At 39.3% G+C, this 24,778-nt stretch overlaps 1 protein-coding gene across 1 annotated transcript in view; it reads right to left on the reverse strand.

Annotated features, from left to right (window-relative positions):
* LOC117339376 (biotin--protein ligase-like) overlaps window positions 1-22,304 on the reverse strand; it is a 33,830-nt gene extending 11,526 nt beyond the window's left edge. The window contains exons 1-4 of the mRNA XM_033900934.1: window positions 22,200-22,304; window positions 17,029-17,562; window positions 11,504-11,671; window positions 11,190-11,343 (exon numbers count right to left, since the gene is read on the reverse strand). Of these exons, the coding sequence (XP_033756825.1) occupies window positions 11,190-11,343; window positions 11,504-11,671; window positions 17,029-17,277 (571 nt within the window). The 5' untranslated portion in view covers window positions 17,278-17,562; window positions 22,200-22,304. The remainder of the gene's footprint in view (window positions 1-11,189; window positions 11,344-11,503; window positions 11,672-17,028; window positions 17,563-22,199) is intronic.
* Between the last annotated feature and the right edge of the window lie 2,474 nt (window positions 22,305-24,778).

Here is a 24,778-nt window from a genome sequence, read left to right on the forward strand (position 1 = left end):
CAGCATATATATATCATAAATAATGGAAGCTGGATTTCCCAACAGTGCACACGTGTCATTTCAATTTTCAGTTAAAAATACTAAAGGCTGACTATAACAAAGTGTATAGGTATACTGTATACACACATGTATAATTTTTTAATTAATTAAACATCTTGCCTTGCTCAGACGACACATGTATTGATAACACATTGCTGCTTGGGTCACTTACTTTCATTTTACTATTAGGAATTTTATTGTCCTAAAAATATCCTTCATGTATATAATATTTTTTTTTTGTTTTTGTTAATTCAACATAAGGTAGGCCTTAAGAGCTGTTATAACAGCATACCCATGCTGTAATTTCTTACCCTACCCCACCCAGTGACCCACCCAATCCCCACCCAGTGACCCACTCAATCCCCACCCAGTGACCCACTCAATCCCCACCCACCCATTCCTCTAATGATCAATTTTTCCTCATATATGTATTGGATATTAGCATGAGTGAGTATCAATAATTCTCAATATAAAGTTTCATTTTTACCAGAAACAAAAACTAAGAGTTTTAATCTTCTAGTAACGTTCCATATCTTCTAGCATTTATTCATACACTGAAGTTGAGGTTGATCTGATCAAGCTCAGACCCATGTCACCTGACATATACATATCAATGAGGGACCAGAAGGAAGCCATGATGTGGATGGTCACGCTCTAGATCTGTTTTAGTGTCATATTCAACCCAGTTTTTCTAGTCTCTGATCAGTGTCTCCATATATAAATCCCAATAATTATATACTAACATATGTTCTGTTATGATAGAAGTTCCTTAAATCTTCTTCATTTTGGGAAAATAACACTTTTGCAAAAGGAAACCAGCCTGTTTTTGACTGTAAAGCATACAATGTGCATCATAATACAAATTATGTGCCTCGATAGAAAGCCAGGTGCTAATATTCCTTGTAACTTAACTCTTCCCCTAGGTATTATTTAGTAATATCAGTAAGTGTTACACTTCAGCTATAGATACAAAATAGACAATACAAACCTGCCTATATGACTGTCCTCTATTCAGTGAAAAGTATGGTCTGTTACACTATGAGTCATAGCATAGCCTTATAAATAATGGAAAGCTGGGTTTTTCCAAACACGTGTCTACATTCACATTCAGTTAGAAATACTGAAGGCCCACTGTACCATAACAGAACTGTACACTATATACACATTGTACTACATCCATGTATATAATATGTGACCATCTTGCCTTGATCAGACAACAAATGTATTGATTAATGATCAATGCTGTCACTTTTTACTTTCATTTTACTATGGACATTTTACTGTCCTTTGTATATTAATTGAAGGTACATGTACATGTATTTATGAAAAAAAGGCAAATCCATTTGAACCTCTACCCAAAATTATTTGTATTGTCAGCAAAAATTACTTTATATTATAGGTATTTGGTGGATAACTAGTCTACACTAGGCATTTTTTTTTGGGGGGGGGGGGAGGGAACTAATTATTTAATATTTCTAGATTACAAGATCATGCATGTTTATGCCTCACTCATTCATAATATATCTTTGCCTTCTATGATACTTATATAAAAATCTGATTATCAAAACTTCAATTGAAATGTAGCTTTTAACTTTTAAATTACGACATCTCCAATATGCCCTTTAAGTTTAAGGTTTTCCTTGTTAATTCAACACAGCTAGAGTATACTAGAGCATATCTGAGCTGTAGTCTCACCCCTACCTCATCCCCACCAACACAGCTAGAGTATACTATAGCATATCTGAGCTGTAGCCCCACCCCTACCTCATCCCCACCAACACAGCTAGAGTATACTATAGCATATCTGAGCTGTAGCCCCACCCGTACCTCATCCCAACCAACACAGCTAGAGTATACTATAGCATATCTGAGCTGTAGCCCCACCCCTACCTCATCCCCACCAACACAGCTAGAGTATACTATAGCATATCTGAGCTGTAGCCCCACCCCTACCTCATCCCCACCAACACAGCTAGAGTATATACTATAATAGCATATCTGAGCTGTAGCCCCACCCCTACCTCATCCCCACCAACACAGCTAGAGTATATACTATAGCATATCTGAGCTGTAGCCCCACCCCTACCTCATCCCCACCAACACAGCTAGAGTATATACTATAGCATATCTGAGCTGTAGCCCCACCCCTACCTCATCCCCACCAACACAGCTAGAGTATACTATAGCATATCTGAGCTGTAGCCCCACCCCTGATCATCCCCACCAACACAGCTAGAGTATATACTATAGCATATCTGAGCTGTAGCCCCACCCCTACCTCATCCCCACCAACACAGCTAGAGTATATACTATAGCATATCTGAGCTGTAGCCCCACCCCTACCTCATCCCCACCAACACAGCTAGAGTATACTAGAGCATATCTGAGCTGTAGCCCCACCCCTACCTCATCCCCACCAACACAGCTAGAGTATACTATAGCATATCTGAGCTGTAGCCCCACCCCTACCTCATCCCCACCAACACAGCTACAGTATACTAGAGCATATCTGAGCTGTAGCCCCACCCCTACCTCATCCCCACCAACACAGCTAGAGTATACTATAGCATATCTGAGCTGTAGCCCCACCCCTACCTCATCCCCACCAACACAGCTACAGTATACTATAGCATATCTGAGCTGTAGCCCCACCCCTACCTCATCCCCACCAACACAGCTAGAGTATACTATAGCATATCTGAGCTGTAGCCCCACCCCTACCTCATCCCCACCAACACAGCTAGAGTATACTATAGCATATCTGAGCTGTAGCCCCTGGTGACCCCTGATCATCCCCACCAACACAGCTAGAGTATACTATAGCATATCTGAGCTGTAGCCCCACCCCTACCTCATCCCCACCAACACAGCTACAGTATACTAGAGCATATCTGAGCTGTAGCCCCACCCCTACCTCATCCCCACCAACACAGCTAGAGTATACTATAGCATATCTGAGCTGTAGCCCCACCCCTACCTCATCCCCACCAACACAGCTACAGTATACTATAGCATATCTGAGCTGTAGCCCCACCCCTACCTCATCCCCACCAACACAGCTAGAGTATACTATAGCATATCTGAGCTGTAGCCCCACCCCTACCTCATCCCCACCAACACAGCTAGAGTATACTATAGCATATCTGAGCTGTAGCCCCTGGTGACCCCTGATCATCCCCACCAACACAGCTAGAGTATACTATAGCATATCTGAGCTGTAGCCCCACCCCTACCTCATCCCCACCAACACAGCTAGAGTATACTATAGCATATCTGAGCTGTAGCCCCACCCCTACCTCATCTCCGCCAACACAGCTAGAGTATACTATAGCATATCTGAGCTGTAGCCCCACCCCTACCTCATCCCCACCAACACAGCTAGAGTATACTAGAGCATATCTGAGCTGTAGCCCCACCCCTACCTCATCCCCACCAACACAGCTAGAGTATATACTATAATAGCATATCTGAGCTGTAGCCCCACCCCTACCTCATCCCCACCAACCCATTATTCTCATTTTAAGTTTCCATCATAAAAGTATATACTTTACATCAAATTAACGAATGCACATCTACCAAATTTTTGGTTACATAACCATTTACATAATTACAAGCTAAAATTCATTCTGCATAATAAAATATTGCTGAACATGTTTTCAATAATACAAATCCTACAGATTTTGAGAGGAAACTTTTGATTTAATAAAATAACAGTCAAAAACATCTTTTAATAATTTCCCAAAAAAACTTGTTTAATGATGAGAAAAAATAAACTGAAATGTAATTTTGATAAAATGAATTGCAAGTCTATGAATTATTTTTTGAAGCTTAAAACTTTGAACACACTTGGTATAAACCTCATCTGACTGATGGCAAGACCCGAGTTTTTTTAGACACTTTGATTCATTTTGTCAATCTATAAAAAAAAAACACCATTAGGACCGTTCCATAAACGAAACCAAGGCATGAAATTGATGCTGAACTTTAAAAAGACATGAATTTAGATCTCAGTTTTTACCACATTCTAAAAAGTACCCAATTATCAATTTTCAAACCTAGTGTTCAAACCAAATTTTGGAAGTCCTATAGCTGCCTGATTTCATTTGTTCAAATCTTTATTCACATTTCATTCCATCTTTAATATTTAATTTTGATCAATGGATTTAAAAAAAAAACTGTGCTTGTCTTTAAGTGAGCGATTTCTGCTGTCAAATTTTGTATAATACAGATTTTGATTTATTATATTATCACATGAGCTGGTTCAGTGCGAGTGAGACAATGATTTCATACTATACATGCATTTAATTGAAAATAGTCACGGAATTCAAAATGATTATTTATATACACTGGTATATTAACAGGTACATTCATATTTCTTCTGACATGTCTCTATTTAGAACAGATCAACTCTTAAGCTTACACACAACAGCTAGGATAATTAGACAGAAGATCATGATCAATGGAATTTATATCTACATGTCGGAATACCCTCATACCTACACTAATTAACTATTACTGCACAGGTTGAAAATACCACTAAGTTTACATGTTCCTGGTCCCAAATGTGAAATTATGTCTCCAGTATACTTTATCATTGACATACCAGAGAAACACCCTTAATACAGCAAGTGTGTATCAACTTACATTAAGCTCTCAGGTAAAGCCTGCTGCATGTATAAATATTTGATAGCACTGACTCAGGATTCTGAAGGTATTATAGAGATATATAGGCCTAATATAAGCTTGAAGATTGGGTATCAGTCTAAGAAAAGAGATAGATATGTTGTGTTAATTCTGAGTAGTTTTAGTGCAAATTGATCCGCAGATCAAAGTGAAAGGCACTTTTAAGCATAATCAAGCTGAGACAAACAGTACAGAAGCACATGTTACCGACTGTACCCTGTTGTTACTATATATATACTGACCTTACATTGAGGTATTGTTTAGACTAGTGTCCTAATGTTCACAGGGTATAAATCCCTGTCTGGCTCCATCAGTGATTTTTAGTGACTCAGTCATGGTTCTTGTCATGTATTGTGTACCCAGTTCTTTATCTCTTACTATTGACACTCATCAAAATTTTTAAAATGGTATGTGTAATAGACTTGCCAGAAAAAATCCTACAGAAATTTCTACCCTATTGTATTTTCCTCCTTAGTGTCAAATTACGTTATCAACATTAACTCAAGTTCTAGCAGTACAAGTTGTCATATCAACATCAGTACAAGTTGTCATATCAACATCAGTACAAGTTGTCATATCAACATCAGTACAAGTTGTCATATCAACATCAGTACAAGTTGTCATATCAACATCAGTACAAGTTGTCATATCAACATCAGTACAAGTTGTCATATCAACATCAGTACAAGTTGTCATATCAACAGCAGTACAAGTTGTCACAGCAACAGCAGTACAAGTTGTCATATCAACATCAGTACAAGTTGTCATATCAACATCAGTACAAGTTGTCATATCAACATCAGTACAAGTTGTCATATCGACAGCAGTACAAGTTGTCACAGCAACAGCAGTACAAGTTGTCACAGTGACAGCAGTACAAGTTGTCACATCAACAGCAGTACAGGTTGTCACATCAACAGCAGTACAAGTTGTCACAGTGACAGCAGTACAAGTTGTCACAGTGACAGCAGTACAAGTTGTCACATCAACAGCAGTACAGGTTGTCACATCAACAGCAGTACAAGTTGTCACAGTGACAGCAGTACAAGTTGTCACAGTGACAGCAGTACAAGTTATCACAGCGGCATCGGTACAAGTTGTCACATCGACAGCAGTACAAGTTATCATATCAACATCAGTACAAGTTGTCACAGTGACAGCAGTACAGGTTGTCACAGTGACAGCAGTACAGGTTGTCACAGCAACAGCAGTACAAGTTGTCACAGTGACAGCAGTACAAGTTGTCACAGTGACAGCAGTACAAGTTGTCACAGTGACAGCAGTACAGGTTGTCACATCGACAGCAGTACAAGTTATCACAGCGGCATCGGTACAAGTTATCACAGCGGCATCGGTACAAGTTGTCATATCAACATCAGTACAAGTTGTCACAGTGACAGCAGTACAGGTTGTCACATCGACATCAGTACAAGTTGTCACATCGACAGCAGTCTAGTTGTCACATCGACAGCAGTACAAGTTGTCACAGCGACAGCAGTACAAGTTGTCACATCGACATCAGTACAAGTTGTCACAGTGACAGCAGTACAAGTTGTCACAGTGACAGCAGTACAAGTTGTCACAGTGACAGCAGTACAGGTTGTCACAGTGACAGCAGTACAAGTTGTCACATCGACAACAGTACAAGTTATCACAGCGGCATCGGTACAAGTTGTCACTGCGACAGCAGTACAAGTTGTCACATCGACAGCAGTACAAGTTGTCACAGTGACAGCAGTACAAGTTGTCACAGTGACAGCAGTACAAGTTGTCACAGTGACAGCAGTACAAGTTGTCACAGTGACAGCAGTACAAGTTGTCACAGTGACAGCAGTACAGGTTGTCACAGTGACAGCAGTACAGGTTGTCACAGTGACAGCAGTACAAGTTGTCACATCGACAACAGTACAAGTTATCACAGCGGCATCGGTACAAGTTGTCACAGTGACAGCAGTACAAGTTGTCACAGTGACAGCAGTACAAGTTGTCACAGTGACAGCAGTACAAGTTGTCACAGTGACAGCAGTACAAGTTGTCACAGTGACAGCAGTACAGGTTGTCACAGCGGCATCGGTACAAGTTGTCACAGTGACATCAGTACAAGTTGTCATATCAACATCAGTACAGGTTGTCACAGTGACAGCAGTACAAGTTATCACAGTGACAGCAGTACAAGTTGTCACAGTGACAGCAGTACAAGTTGTCACAGCGACAGCAGTACAAGTTGTCACAGTGACAGCAGTACAAGTTGTCACAGTGACAGCAGTACAAGTTGTCACAGCAACAGCAGTACAAGTTGTCACACCGACATCAGTACAAGTTGTCACAGTGACAGCAGTACAAGTTGTCACAGCCACAGCAGTACAAGTTATCACAGTGACAGCAGTACAAGTTGTCACAGTGACAGCAGTACAAGTTGTCACAGCGACAGCAGTACAAGTTGTCACATCGACATCAGTACAAGTTGTCACAGTGACAGCAGTACAAGTTGTCACAGTGACAGCAGTACAGGTTGTCACAGTGACAGCAGTACAAGTTGTCACATCGACAACAGTACAAGTTATCACAGCGGCATCGGTACAAGTTGTCACAGTGACAGCAGTACAGGTTGTCACAGCAACAGCAGTACAGGTTGTCACAGCAACAGCAGTACAAGTTGTCACAGTGACAGCAGTACAGGTTGTCACAGTGACAGCAGTACAAGTTGTCACAGTGACAGCAGTACAAGTTGTCATATCAACAGCAGTACAAGTTGTCACAGCGACAGCAGTACAAGTTGTCATATCAACAGCAGTACAAGTTGTCACAGCCACAGCAGTACAAGTTGTCACATCGACAGCAGTACAAGTTGTCACAGTGACAGCAGTACAAGTTATCACAGCGGCATCGGTACAAGTTGTCACATCGACAGCAGTACAAGTTATCATATCAACATCAGTACAAGTTGTCACAGTGACAGCAGTACAGGTTGTCACAGCAACAGCAGTACAAGTTGTCACAGTGACAGCAGTACAAGTTGTCACAGTGACAGCAGTACAAGTTGTCACAGTGACAGCAGTACAGGTTGTCACATCGACAGCAGTACAAGTTATCACAGCGGCATCGGTACAAGTTATCACAGCGGCATCGGTACAAGTTGTCATATCAACATCAGTACAAGTTGTCACAGTGACAGCAGTACAAGTTGTCACAGCAACAGCAGTACAAGTTGTCACAGTGACAGCAGTACAGGTTGTCACATCGACATCAGTACAAGTTGTCACATCGACAGCAGTCTAGTTGTCACATCGACAGCAGTACAAGTTGTCACAGCGACAGCAGTACAAGTTGTCACATCGACATCAGTACAAGTTGTCACAGTGACAGCAGTACAAGTTGTCACAGTGACAGCAGTACAAGTTGTCACAGTGACAGCAGTACAGGTTGTCACAGTGACAGCAGTACAAGTTGTCACATCGACAACAGTACAAGTTATCACAGCGGCATCGGTACAAGTTGTCACAGTGACAGCAGTACAGGTTGTCACATCAACAGCAGTACAAGTTGTCACAGTGACAGCAGTACAGGTTGTCACAGTGACAGCAGTACAAGTTATCACAGTGACATCAGTACAGGTTGTCACAGTGACAGCAGTACAGGTTGTCACAGCAACAGCAGTACAAGTTGTCACAGTGACAGCAGTACAGGTTGTCACATCGACAGCAGTACAGGTTGTCACTGCGACAGCAGTACAAGTTGTCACAGTGACAGCAGTACAAGTTATCACAGTGACAGCAGTACAAGTTGTCACAGTGACAGCAGTACAAGTTGTCACAGTGACAGCAGTACAAGTTGTCACAGTGACAGCAGTACAAGTTGTCACAGTGACAGCAGTACAGGTTGTCATATCAACAGCAGTACAAGTTGTCACAGTGACATCAGTACAAGTTGTCACAGCAACAGCAGTACAAGTTGTCACAGTGACAGCAGTACAGGTTGTCACAGTGACAGCAGTACAAGTTGTCACAGCGGCATCAGTACAAGTTGTCACAGCAACAGCAGTACAAGTTGTCACATCAACAGCAGTACAAGTTGTCACAGTGACAGCAGTACAAGTTGTCACAGTGACAGCAGTACAAGTTGTCACAGTGACATCAGTACAAGTTGTCACAGTGACAGCAGTACAAGTTGTCACAGTGACAGCAGTACAAGTTGTCACAGTGACATCAGTACAAGTTGTCACAGTGACAGCAGTACAAGTTGTCACAGTGACATCAGTACAAGTTGTCACAGTGACAGCAGTACAGGTTGTCACAGCGGCATCAGTACAAGTTGTCACAGCAACATCAGTACAAGTTGTCACATCAACAGCAGTACAAGTTGTCACAGTGACAGCAGTACAAGTTGTCACAGTGACAGCAGTACAAGTTGTCACAGCAACAGCAGTACAAGTTGTCACAGTGACAGCAGTACAAGTTGTCACATCAACAGCAGTACAAGTTGTCACATCAACAGCAGTACAAGTTGTCACAGTGACAGCAGTACAAGTTGTCACATCAACAGCAGTACAAGTTGTCACATCAACAGCAGTACAAGTTGTCACATCAACAGCAGTACAAGTTGTCACAGTGACATCAGTACAAGTTGTCACAGCAACAGCAGTACAAGTTGTCACATCGACAGCAGTACAAGTTGTCACATCGACAGCAGTACAAGTTGTCACAGCAACAGCAGTACAAGTTGTCACAGTGACAGCAGTACAAGTTGTCACAGTGACAGTAGTACAAGTTGTCACAGCGACAGCAGTACAAGTTGTCACATCGACATCAGTACAAGTTGTCACAGTGACAGCAGTACAAGTTGTCACAGTGACAGCAGTACAAGTTGTCACAGTGACAGCAGTACAGGTTGTCACAGTGACAGCAGTACATGTTGTCACATCGACAACAGTACAAGTTATCACAGCGGCATCGGTACAAGTTGTCACAGTGACAGCAGTACAGGTTGTCACAGCAACAGCAGTACAAGTTGTCACAGTGACAGCAGTACAAGTTGTCACAGTGACAGCAGTACAGGTTGTCACAGTGACAGCAGTACAAGTTGTCACAGTGACAGCAGTACAAGTTGTCATATCAACAGCAGTACAAGTTGTCACAGCGACAGCAGTACAAGTTGTCACATCGACAGCAGTACAAGTTGTCACATCGACAGCAGTACAAGTTGTCATATCAACAGCAGTACAAGTTGTCACATCGACAGCAGTACAAGTTGTCACAGTGACAGCAGTACAAGTTATCACAGTGACAGCAGTACAGGTTGTCACAGTGACAGCAGTACAGGTTGTCACAGCAACAGCAGTACAAGTTGTCACAGTGACAGCAGTACAGGTTGTCACAGTGACAGCAGTACAAGTTGTCACAGTGACAGCAGTACAGGTTGTCACAGTGACAGCAGTACACGTTGTCACAATGACAGCAGTACAAGTTGTCACAGTGACAGCAGTACAGGTTGTCACAGTGACAGCAGTACAAGTTATCACAGTGACAGCAGTACAAGTTATCACAGTGACAGCAGTACACGTTGTCACAGTGACAGCAGTACACGTTGTCACAGTGACAGCAGTACAGGTTGTCATATCAACAGCAGTACAAGTTGTCACAGTGACAGCAGTACAGGTTGTCACAGTGACAGCAGTACAGGTTGTCACAGTGACAGCAGTACAAGTTGTCACAGTGACAGCAGTACAGGTTGTCACATCAACAGCAGTACAGGTTGTCACATCAACAGCAGTACAAGTAAGTTGTCTAAATAACATATGGAATGACAGCAATGGCTGCAGCTTGCATGAGTATTTTTCTGGAAAACTGTTATGAATACCCAAAAGGTGGGACTGATACTATGTTTCTGATTCGTTGAAAATATTCTGGGAATCATTTCAAAAAGACGCCATTTAATTCATTCATATTTCCAGCATTTTTATTCTGACATGTCCTTTCCAGCATCACTATAATGAAAGTAGTTCATAGTGAAAAGTTCGATTCTATGTAAGTAAACTTCATTTCACTTTTACTAAAATTTAATTATCAATTTCAAACCTCTTTACTTCATGCTTATGAAAGATTATGTAATACCACAAACTTTTTTTATCCACCTCTACACATACACTACCCTGAGTTTGTTCTTTAGATTGCTCATGTATGCCCTGCTCCAGATTTGAGGAAATGGAACTGATAACACAACATGAAGCTTAAGTTCAAATTTGGAAAATAATTAATTCAACTTTCCAATTTGACCATACAGTATTTTACACTTGATCTCCAAATAGAAAGAACCTCCATCCATGCGAAATATTCCTATCATATCACTATCACTAACTAAATGGCAAACTCTTTTAAACTTGTAAACTAAATCTAGATGGAGGAATAAAGGGTAACACTATTGTTCCCATCACTTTGGGGTGGAGAATTTAAAATATCCTTATAACTTACTGACAATTCTCTGAACAAGCAGTTCCTCATCTAATGTCAAAGCTCCCTCACAGAAGGCAAAACAGAGGGTGACAAGCTCTTCCAGAGAACATCGCATCAGAATGCCAAAAGGAGGCCCTGTCCTCCAGGCCAGGGCGGTACCATGGCTGGCTACCTGTAAAAAAGGTCAAAGGTCAACTCTCGACAGATCCCATATCATATCTATTAGTTTAAAGTTTACTAAAAAATTTACCAATATTTTTCAAAAAATGAGACAAGAAGGTCTCATCCCAAAAGAGTTAAGAAAAGTCGTAGAAAAGATAATGGTTACTTACATGTATTTTCTGAGGTTCAGGAAGAGAGAATTCCCGGAGGAGGAAGTTCCTGCGGTCCGTAGGTCTAGCAGCTTCCAGTAAGACATTGATATTCTCCTCTCCACCTTCTGTATGGTAATGCTTCTGCATGGCATAGTACGACGTCCAGTCAGCAAGGTTCACTTCAACCTATATATTGGAATAAATATATCATTCAGGTCACGCAGTCTAGAGGAGCAGATCATCTGTACAACGTACAGTTCTGATGATAAATGATTGGGACTATTAGGATCACCTGCCGATAATTGATTGGGACTTAAGGATCACCTGCCGATAAATGATTGGGACTATCAGGATCAACTGGTGATAAATCATTGAGGCTTTCAGGATCACCTGTTGGTAAATTATGGGCACTACCAAGATCAACTGCTGATAAATGATTGGGACTATTAGGATCACCTGTACATTAGTTCTGGTGATAAATTATTAGAACTATCAGGATCATCTGTTCATTAGTTCTGTATAAATTATTAGAACTATCAGGATCATCTGTACATAATTAGTTCTGTATAAATTATTAGAACTATCAGGATCATCTGTTCATTAGTTCTGTATAAATTATTAGAACTATCAGGATCACCTGTTCATTAGTTCTGTATAAATTATTAGAACTATCAGGATCATCTGTTCATTAGTTCTGTATAAATTATTAGAACTATCAGGATCATCTGTTCATTAGTTCTGTATAAATTATTAGTTACTATCAGGATCATCTGTTCATTAGTTCTATATAAATTAGTAGAACTATCAGGATCATCTGTTCATTAGTTCTGTATAAATTATAAGAACTATCAGGATCATCTGTTCATTAGTTCTGTATAAATTATTGGAACTATCAGGATCATCTGTTCATTAGTTCTGTATAAATTATTGGAACTATCAGGATCATCTGTTCATTAGTTCTGTATAAATTATTAGGACTATAAGGATCATCTGTTCATTAGTTCTGTATAAATTATTAGAACTATCAGGATCATCTGTTCATTAGTTCTGTATAAATTATAAGAACTATCAGGATCATCTGTTCATTAGTTCTGTATAAATTATTGGAACTATCAGGATCATCTGTTCATTAGTTCTGTATAAATTATTAGAACTATCAGGATCATCTGTTCATTAGTTCTGTATAAATTATTAGGACTATCAGGATCATCTGTTCATTAGTTCTGTATAAATTATAAGAACTATCAGGATCATCTGTTCATTAGTTCTGTATAAATTATTTGAACTATCAGGATCATCTGTTCATTAGTTCTGTATAAATTATTAGGACTATAAGGATCATCTGTTCATTAGTTCTGTATAAATTATTAGAACTATCAGGATCATCTGTTCATTAGTTCTGTATAAATTATTAGAACTATCAGGATCATCTGTTCATTAGTTCTGTATAAATTATTGGAACTATCAGGATCATCTTACATTAGTTCTGTATAAATTATTAGAACTATCAGGATCATCTGTTCATTAGTTCTGTATAAATTATTAGAACTATCAGGATCATCTGTTCATTATATTAGTTCTGTATAAATTATTAGAACTATCAGGATCATCTGTTCATTAGTTCTGTATAAATTATTAGAACTATCAGGATCATATGTTCATTAGTTCTGTATAAATCATTAGGACTATCAGGATAATCTGTTCATTAGTTCTGTATAAATTATTGGAACTATCAGGATCATCTGTTCATTAGTTCTGTATAAATTATTAGAACTATCAGGATCATCTGTTCATTAGTTCTGTATAAATTATTAGAACTATCAGGATCATCTGTTCATTAGTTCTGTATATAAATCATTAGAACTGTCAGGATCATCTGTTCATTAGTTCTGTATATTATAACTATTACGATCATCTGTTCATTAGTTCTGTATATAAATCATTAGAACTGTCAGGATCATCTGTTCATTAGTTCTGTATATTATAACTATTACGATCATCTGTTCATTAGTTCTGTATATTATTAGAACTATCAGGATCATCTTACATTAGTTCTGGTTATAAAATGTTTGAGACTAGATATATCTGAGCTTGCAGCAAACAAGTTTTTAACTATGTTATTTCTACTTGAACATGCTGCTGTAGTAATTAAGCACACCCATATACCTGTTTTCCATTGAAATGGATCAATTCATAGAGAGATTGTTTACTTTACTAATTTGCCTATAAACAAACTTCAGTCTTTGGACAAAACTACATATCATTCCAGATTAAAAAAGAGAAAAACTAATTAACTAAACAAAGTATTAAAAAAATCTTTTGTCCTTGGGGCCTACATTAACATACATGTATATGGCACAAAACAAATATAATTGCATTCATGGGTGTGTCATATTGATCCAGTGTTACTTGTGATGAAAAATTTCACAAGAAATAATAATACATTGAAAATTGTTTTCTAAGAATTTAAATCCTTCTGATAATAAATTGTCATGATGTCTAAGACATTATTGAAGCAAGGACAGTATCTGCATGAACAAGAGGCCCAGAGGGCCTGTATCGCTCACCTGGATTTCATGATATATATATGAAACAAGAATGATGATTAAGTATAATTGTCACTGGTATTGCTATGTCAATATATCATAGGCATTTTATATGGTTACATGAGGTTTTTATGCCAAAAAATGCAATAATCCATGAAATGAAATTGACTTTTGGCGCAACCCCTTAGGGACGCTACCACACAAATGTGAGTGATATCCATTGATTAGTTTCAGAAAAGAAGTTGTTTAAACCAATTGACCCCTTTTGACCCCGCCCTCTGCACCCGGGGGGTCAGTTCCTTCCTTTATAAGATTTTGAATCCTTACCCAAAAAAATGCTACCAGTCAAATATGAGCTGTTTCAGAGAAGAAGTTGTTCATATCAATTTAGCCAAAATTTTTAACTGACCCCTTTTGGCCCCAAACCTCAGCTCCCTGTTGGGGTCAACACTAAAATTTGTACAATTTTGAATCCCCACCCCATGACCATGCTACCATACAAATGTGAGTGATGTCCATTAATTAGTTTCAGAGAAGTTGTTTATTTCAATTTAAGCAAATTGACCCCTTTTGGCCCAGCCCCTCAGCTCCAAGGGGGTTGGCCCCGTCATTTGTTCAATTTTGAATCCTTAACCCAAGGGAATGCTACCAGTTAAATATTAGAGATATCCATTGCTTAGTTTCATAGAAAAAGGGGGTCAGCCCCATCATTTGTACACTTTTGAATCCCCACCCCAAAGGAATGCTGCCAGGCAAATATGCGCGATATCCTTTGCATGGTTTCAGAGAAGAAGTCGTTTATATTAATAGAGCCCAATTGACCCCTTTTGGCCCAGCCCCTCAGACCCCTGGGGGGTCAGCCTCATCATTTGTACAATTTTGAATCACCACCCCATAGTGATGCTACCAGGCAAATATGAGCGATATCCATTGCTCGGTTTCAGAGAAGAAGTCGTTTATATCAATATAGCCCAATTGACCACCTTTTGCCCCACCCATCAGGCCCCTGGGGGGTCAGCCCAATCATTTGTACAATTTTGAATCCCCACCCAATAGTGATGCTACCAGGCAAATATGAGCAATATCCATTGCTCAGTTTCAGAGAAGAAGTCATTTATATCAATATAGCCCAATTGACCACATTTGGCCCCTCCCCTCAGGCCCCCAGGGGGTCAGCCCCATCATTTGTACAATTTGAATCCTCACCCCATAGTGATGCTACCAGGCAAATATGAGCGATATCCATTGCTTGGTTTCAGAGAAGAAGTCGTAAATATCAATATAGGTATATTGACCCATTTTGGCCCCGCCCCTCAGGCCCCCAGGGGGTCAGCCCTACCATTTGTACAATTTTGAATCCTCACCCCATAGTGATGCTACCAGGCAAATATGAGCGATATCCTTTGCATGGTTTCAGAGAAGAAGTCATTTATATTAATAGAGCCAAATTGACCCCTTTTGGCCCCGCCCCTCAGACCCCTGGGGGTCAGCCCCACCATTTGTACAATTTTGAGTCCACACCCCATAGGGATGCTTCTGACAAAATTTGGTCAAATTCTGATCAGTGGTTATGAAGAAGAAGTCAATTGTTGAAGGACGGACGGACGGACGGACGGACGCAACGGTATGGCATAAGCTCACCTTGGTCCTTCGGACCAGGTGAGCTAATAATCCTGAGTCATGTACATGTCACCCTACACATATTGTATGATAAATAATTCTGTACAGTATGTCACTTCCAACATGAAGATTGTTGATCATTTAATACTTCCACATTCCATCGGTTTTTATAACCATTGAGCTGTTGGATCAAAATAACGATTAACAAATTTAAAGAGATTGTTGTTTTTGTTAACAAAAAAACCAAACTTAAAAACAAACAAACAAACTAAACTATCCCCTTCTCCCTTAGCTTATACTAGGCAATGCATTTTTGCACGCAATCGACCTTTGACCTTGAGGTCCACTGGTCACAATTATCCAATGACAGAACATGTTGTCAGTAAGGTGACAAAGTATACAGCAATTTACATTAAGATACTGTATCTTCAATGGTTTAAAAATCTTAACCGGATAAGAAATTAAAGAAAAAATTGCAATTTGGCCTTTGACCTTGAGAATAAGATCAAAGTGATCTTATATTGGTGCATTGTACATCAGCTTTAGGCAATTGACAAATGCAAGTAAACTGCAAGTTAACGTTTCATAAAGATATTTTCAATGGTTAAGAAGTTCTGACCTTTAATTAAATATAATCTTGAGGTCAAGGTGCCGCACAATGATCCAATATGAGTAATGCACTTCATCAGCAGGGCTCAGTGGATATTTTTACCTGTGGTGATCGACATGCATGACCTATTTGGCTACCAAGTCATACAATCTAGGGGCAAATTGGAAAAGTTAGTCGCCCAGCCAAGTTGTCTTACATTTAAAAAAAAAAATCTTTTAATTCTTTAGTTCAGTATAACATCTCTCTGTAACCTTTTTGATTGTGAACGTCATTTTAGCATTGACTACAACCTTTGAAAGATTAACCAAATCGCAAATTTACACAATTTTTTAGTGGCCATGCAGCTGCCTTAAATTGTAGTATAGGTCAATAGCTGGTTGTCAATGGTGAATTTAAGGTGCCATGGCCACTAAAATAGGCGCTACTTTGAGCCCTGATCAGCACATGGGTGATTAATGTACAGCAACTATCATTAAGATATCTTGCACAAGTTATCCCCTGGACAAACATTATTGGAAAAATTTGCACCTTTAACCCTTAAATCAAGGTTAATGTTACAATGACCAAAACAGCAGCACACCACATTGGCTTCAGGTGATGCAAGTATACTGCAAGTTTGGTCAAGATATCTTTAATGTTGTAGAAGTTATGGCTCAGGACAAGAAATTATTAGAAGAACCAGAAGAAGAATTAAGAACCTGTACTTATATAATATCAAATTTCCTTCATTTGAAGGAGAAACATAACTACCAAACTGAAGAACCTACCTGTGGCATTAAGGTTGTAAGGACAGCCTTCCTATTAGGGTCCAGTACACATTGGGTTTCCTGTGCAGCAGTGTCGATATTCAGCGATTTCAACAGGTCATCAAATCCCTGCGGTGACCTCTGAACCACAAGACTCAACCCACCTGACCCTACAACCTTGGAAATGGCTCGTCTGAACATGTTTCGTCGAGTCCACTGTACCAGCCACCGCACCAGGTACACACTCACATATCCCACGGATAGTATCATGTTGTAATTGTCCACTCACAATGTCAGTTAGGTCTCATCAAATTTAACACCTCACACAAAATTGTTTAACATCCCTGAAATATTGAATCCTTCTGATCACTTAAATAATCCTGCTTGTCTAGTTTTAACTAGAATGGACTACTGTCTTCAGCAGGCAGTACAAAATCTGCTTTGAAATCCGGCTGTTACAAATACTTCCAGGTTGCCATGGCAGCAAGGTATATACAGGGTGGTGTTCCATCAATCTTCAGACACTGACAAGTAGTAATTTAGTACTTCTGTAAGCTGCAATTAAAAAGATCATGTGTAATAATCTGAAGTATCTTCTCTCATTTCAGTTGCACAGGTAATTGTTTGAACATCTTTCACATGATGTAAAGATTCTTGTGTACATATATCTTGCAGTCATCTCCTAGATGATTGACTAGCGCAATGCATGCATGTTTTGACATTTGACGCCCCTATGAGACCAAGTCAATTTTATATCCTAAGGAAATGGAGAAAAATGTATAAAAGCATCCAAGTAATTGAAGAGAAACACTGGAGAGCCTGTCTGTACAAGGTTTGGGAAACTATCGATCAATAATATAATTCTCTTCCTCTATGTCAGTTCAGGGTCCAACATCTGACTTCCCCTCCAATATCTTCATATGGCCTTATGGCTTGCGTGATAAAGGGACAGACAGACATACACGTGTACAATAACAGTATTGATAACCTCTCCATCAATTCAAAATGGTGACAAATGCATCCCAACATTTTCATTCTCAAATGGCGGATCACTTATCTGCTCACTGAATTTAAAAAGATAATGAGGCTCATCTCACTTATCATCAGTTCACTCCTCTGAATCACATTAAGATCTAATGATGAGTTTCCTAGTCAGCTGTAAATTCATATACTAATAATTAGTTCCCTAATTTGTGTAATTAGGACAAATTTCTCTCTCTTGATCATAGGTAGATATAATAAATTTATTTAAAATGATGACAAGTCCCCTCCCCTTTGGATCTCTGATTACATCTGAATTAAGTTTTATTCACACATCAAATGATGACAAGCGACCCCCCCCCCCCCCCCCCCGGACTGGATCACTGATGGCCAGTCCTCCTTCCCTCCTACCCCTTCTAAGTAACAAACTAACACATTAATGAGTTCATATTATTTATCAGCATCCAAGCTGTTAAAATTACAGGGCCAAAAAGCATCAGAGTATACTTGCTCATCATGACACGGAAACAAATCAATTCAACAAACTGAACAAGAAAATGGTGGTCATTGTCTACTGATACCTAATTGTAGCTGTTAAGCAGTCTTTTGTCATTACAGCTAAAACTATTAATGTGCTTGAAGTCATAATAGACCAAGCTTGATAATCATATCAACTTTACCAATGTCCATCAAAGCATGCATAAATCCATGAAACAAGAGATCTCAAGAGGGATTGTATGAGTTTTGCTTGACATTCAGTTTTTCTCCACCTTTTAGATAGATCCAGTGCTTTCTTTGAAAATAAACTACATCAATTACAAATTCCATCCATATGCAGCCACACAGTATGGTGTTAAGAAGGGTCTTTTGGGGCATTTGCGGGAGCGAGGCAATCATGCATTATTATACAAAATAAACACAATAAATAAAAATCACCATCACTCACAGGTCCATAACATATAGAACATCTAACCTAAACCCTACTCACAAATCCATAACATAGGGCATTCTATGGGCACCTAACCCCACCCATAGGTCTGTAACATAGATATGGTATCCAACCTAACCCCCACTCATAAGTCCATAACATAGGGCATTCTATGGGCACCTAACCCCACCCATAGGTCTGTAACATAGATCATATGGTATCCCACCTAACCCCCACTCACAAGTCCATAACATAGGGCATTCTATGGGCACCTAACCCCACCCATAGGTCTGTAACATAGATCATATGGTATCCCACCTAACCCCCACTCACAAGTCCATAACATAGGGCATTCTATGGGCACCTAACCCCACCCATAGGTCTGTAACATAGATATGGTATCCCACCTAGCCCCCACTCACAAGTCCATAACATAGGGCATTCCACCTAACCCCCAGTCACAAGTCCATAACATAGGACATCCCACCTCGGCCCTATCCACAAGTCCATAACATGGGACATCCAACCTCACCCTAGCCCGAGTTTCCTCTGGCCCTGACACCATGTCTGGTGTAGGCCAGACATGGTGTCAGGGCCAGAGGAAACTCGGGCTATAACCACAAGTCTATGATATAAGACATCCTACCTCGCCCCTATCCACAAGTCCATGATATAAGACATCCTACATCGCCCCTATCCACAAGTCCATGATACAAGACATCCTACCTCGCCCCTATCCACAAGTCCATGATATAAGACATCCTACATCGCCCCTATCCACAAGTCTAAGATATAAGACATCCTACATCGCCCCTATCCACAAGTCTATGATATAAGACATCCTACATCGCCCTTAGTATCCACAAGTCTATGATATAAGACATCCTACATCGCCCTTAGTATCCACAAGTCTATGATATAAGACATCCTACATCGCCCATATCCACAAGTCTAAGATATAAGACATCCTACATCGCCCCTATCCACAAGTCCATGATATAAGACATCCTACATCGCCCCTATCCACAAGTCTATGATATAAGACATCCTACATCGTCCCTATCCACAAGTCTATCACATAGGACATCCTACATCGCCCCTATCCACAAGTCTATGATATAAGACATCCTACATCGCCCCTATCCACAAGTCTATGATATAAGACATCCTACATCGCCCCTATCCACAAGTCTATCACATAGGACATCCTACATCGCCCCTATCCAACAAGTCCATGATATAAGACATCCTACCTCACCTCTAAACATAGGACATCCTACCTCACCCCATCCACAAGTCCATGATATAAGCACTGGTGCCTGACTCGTTTTATAAAAAATTTAACATACAGTAAAACACGTTTAGTACGAACACGCTTATAGCGATTTTATGGATATTGTGAACTGATTCCGATTCCCCAGCTATTCTCCCTCTTACTTCTATATAATTCTGTAAATATATTGCGAATTTCACATTGCGAAATATTGTCTATAACGAACCAATTTAGTGGTCCCGTCAGCTGAAATTCCATGTTATTTTAACACTATATTACGAACTCATCTCCGAAGTCGGAGTCATGCAATGGTGATCACGACCGTGTTATCGATAGGCACCCGAGGGCATGTTTCAGGGTATATATTTGTACGGCTATTGAATCGGTGAGTTATGTTTTCGATGACCTCTGAATAAAGTAAGTTGTTTTGTCGATGTTTATGTCAAGTTGTTAATCCATTCTTAGATGTCTAATTAGTGTGTACACAGTACATGTACATGTATGTTTCGCAATGGCTTTTTATCATCAAGCGATTGAGAGCTAGTGAAAACGAGACATCCAGGGTAAAGGTCACCGCGACCGATTTCGTCAGTATTGATGCAGATGTTGTAAAAGACATTAAGAACGTTTTGGACAGTGAAGATGAGGAGAAAATAGAGACAGAGGAGGAACATTCCGTAATCAGTGGTGCTACGGCGAGTGATTATTTACACGAGATAAGCCATTTTCTGGAGTCCCAAAATGACATGCCAGATGTTTTTAGTACTTTGTACACACTTGCCTCACAAGAAAAGTTTCAGCAGAAAATTATAACGGACTTAAAATAATTGAATCGCTTTTACTTTGTACTTGCTTGTAATTTTATTTTAGTATTTTCATACAGCGAAGTTTTCAGGAAAAAACAAAAAAATTTGTAATACACGTAATACGAACTATCAATATAACGAACTGATTCAGTTGGTCCCCTGGGATTCGTTATAACCGTGTTTTACTGTATACATGATGATGGTGTAAGAGTACATATAAATGAGACTTTATATGTACTCTTATATGTTGTTATTTTATAAAACGAGTCAGGCACCTGTGATATAAGACATCCTACATCGCCCCTATATATCCTCAGGTCCATAACATAGGACATCCTACATCGCCCCTATCCACAAGTCCATGATATAAGCACAGGTGTCCGACTCGTTTTATAAAATAATAACATAAAAGAGTACATATAAATGAGACTTTATATGTATTCTTATATGTTATTATTTTATAAAACGAGTCAGGCACCTGTGATATAAGACATCCTACATCGCCCCTATCCACAAGTCCATAACATAGGACATCCCACTTAACCCCCACCCATAGGTCCATCAAACAGGACATCCAACCCTCGCCCACAGGTCTGTAACATACATTAGGCCTAGGACATCCTTCCTCACCCCTATCCACAGGTCCATCACATAGGCCACCCCACCTAACCCCAATAAAAGATCTAACTGTTAGAGGTCTCGGACATAGGACCTGGGTCCTATAAATACAGGGATCACTTTGGGCAGAGATTTGGGGATTTTTACCCATGTTTTTCAAAAAAATCTCATTAAAAACCTCTTTATACAGACAAATCTCATAGGAATTTTGCTAATCTCATAAAATCTCCCATAGGTTTTAAGAGCCAGAGTTATCCCTGAAATATATAATATTATAACGAAGCTAGTAGAATGAATTATTCATATAGGTTCCAGAACCAGGACACATGACTGTGATACAGATCTATATTCTGTAGAGTGAGACCGAAGGTGTAAACTATCCCAGGGTCATCATCACGGTGTCGGTTATTTAGAACCCATTTTTCAGACATGTGCCAGTGCATTGCTTTGTTCTACTGTGACAGGTGATATATTAATTAAGAAGCGGCGTAAATTACATCCATGTAATTTAACCAAAATGTCTATTTATAAATGCAGCGTTTGACCTAACTATCACGTGCTGATTCCGGTGTTCCATTAGGCCTACCTGTCACTAACGCAGTTCTGTTGATCCGACGGACGGTTTCACATCAACACAGCTACAGAGACGGTGTAGAGGCGGAACTAAATATGATTGCATCGCTAGTATTCAAATTTGAAGTCGACTTGATTGATAGATATGTTTGAATAAATATTTACGATATTATCATTATCTTTACTCAACTCTGAAAGAGGTTTGTATAAAACGTTAAGCAAATATTCGAACGATACCTCCCTTGTACAGGGGTGATGTTTTGCCTATACACCGATCAGCAGGCGAAAGCCTTGCCCAAGCCCGACATTCGAAGGGACCACACCAGCAAAATTTCGATCTAGACGAAGAGGACTATATGATAACTGCCTTCTAAGCTAAACTTTACATGCTCGTCTAAGTGTGTTTCCGTAAGGTAAATAATATCGTTTTCCCCAGCCAAATCCTTTATATATTCCAATTTGTTTCTAACACTTCTTATATCTTGATTGAAAATAGATAATTCATTTGGACCAGGATAAGATTCGATAGCCTATATCCATATCGGTTATAGTATTACAATATGTAAATGCCAGATTATTAAAATCACTTCAATATTCAAAACATATGCGTTTAACGACTGAAATAATGAATGAACATACAGAAGTATATATATATATATAGTCATTTTTGAAAAATAAAGTAAAAATAAAAGAGTGTTAATATTTAACGTTATGTTCAGAAGTATGAAAATATATTTGAACAAACATTTGCGTGAGACTCTAGTGTAAAAATTTTCATTCGCCATTTTATAGCTTCACCAACTACTGGGTAAACAGAAGTATTCTACAGTGTAGAGAGCGAATACACAGGGTGTTGAGGAGCTCTCATTGGTCCAATTTACCCCCTCCATTTGTCAAACAAAATCGACTACATCTAGATATATCGAAATCACCTGGACCTGGAATGCACCCTAAAGTTCTGAAAAAAAACAACAACAGATGCATAGTATCTGTATACTAAGGTGTTCCGTTAGGGCCAAATTTCCAATATCGCTCCTTCGCTCCTTCGACCTAAACGCGAACGAATGTTTGTTTTTGTTTAACGTCCTACTAACAGCCAGGGTCATTTAAGGACGTGCCAGGTTTGGAGGTGGAGGAAAGCCGGAGTACCCGGAGAAAAACCACCGACCTACGGTCAGTACCAGCTGGCAACTGCCCCACGTAGGTTTCGAACTCGCAACCCAGAGGTGGAGGGCTAGTGTTAAAGTGTCGGGATACCTTAACCACTCGGCCACCGCGAACGAATGAAAATACGATGGCGAAGGAGCGAAAACACGATGGCGAAGGAGCGAAGGAGCGAAAACACGATGGCGAAGGAGCGATGGAACTTCGCTCCTTCGCCATCGTGTTTTCGCTCCTTCGCTCCTTCGCGTTCGGAAGTTCGATGGGAAGTAATTGATTTATTTATTTTATTTTATGTGATGTATGTATAAGTATTCCAAATGATTTTGTAGCTACCGTACCTTGAAGAGACGTTTAAAGAAACTTTGCCTCAAGAAACGGGTAAATTAGAGTTTAAGTGAAATTGTCACCGCTATTAAGGTTAATATACAATGTACACTCTCTCCAATAGTATGTTCCACGTCTTATAGTATTTCGACTGATCCTATTATATATGTATCGTATCCAAGTTGAAAAAATGGCTCAATGAACCGAACTATTTATGAAAACTTCTCTCCGCCCACACTTCATTTAACTTTCAGATTAATATACTTAGTAGTTATCTTATTACTGTTTTCCATTTGGGAAAATACATGTACCACTGAAATTTTTGGAAAACACTTTTGTGTCTAAGGGGAACTGTACTGAAAGTCGACGAAAAAATAGGGCTAAAACCCACTGAATTGAAAGTGTTGATTAACCATTTTTGAAAATTGTAGAATCTATATGGTAAAACAACAATATTTAACTCAAATTTAGTGTTTGCGTAATTATTTTTTTCATGTAAAACTCTAACAATTTGGTTGCCTGGTAAGGTATTTAGGCTTCATTTATAAACACTATTAAATCTTCATATCAAAAGGAGGAAATCGAAGGGAGTGGACAGGTTTTGGGATGCCGGAGCATGGCATAGCTGCTGGAAGGTACCTTACACTACATAATCAATAATTCGTTATAGCTGCAGGGGATGTATACTTACATGTATATAGATGGTGTTATTCTGAAATGATTGTTTTCAAACTTTCTGGTGGCGTCACGTGACTAAGTCAGTGTTTCCAAATATAATATATGTCGTTATTACTATACATGCAAGTAGATACATATCTTTGATTAAGGATCAAATCATAGATAGAAAAGTAATATTTCTGAATGTTTGAAAGCTATATGTATTTCATTGTGGTGAACGATTTTGTTCCTGTTCTTTGCAATATTATTCTCATTCAGAATCAAAGAGTCTAGCACAAAATTAATTTTGAACCTTAAAGTTGTGTACATTCAAATATACATGTATGTACATGAATTGGTAGTCTTTGTAGGTCAATTTTGTGCAAATTAGTTCATTAAAATAATGTCGTATATCAATATATAGTGTACTAGTGACATTTTTCTAAT

The sequence above is a fragment of the Pecten maximus genome, chromosome 12 (assembly GCF_902652985.1).
Source record: "Pecten maximus chromosome 12, xPecMax1.1, whole genome shotgun sequence".
Lineage (NCBI taxonomy): Eukaryota > Metazoa > Mollusca > Bivalvia > Pectinida > Pectinidae > Pecten > Pecten maximus.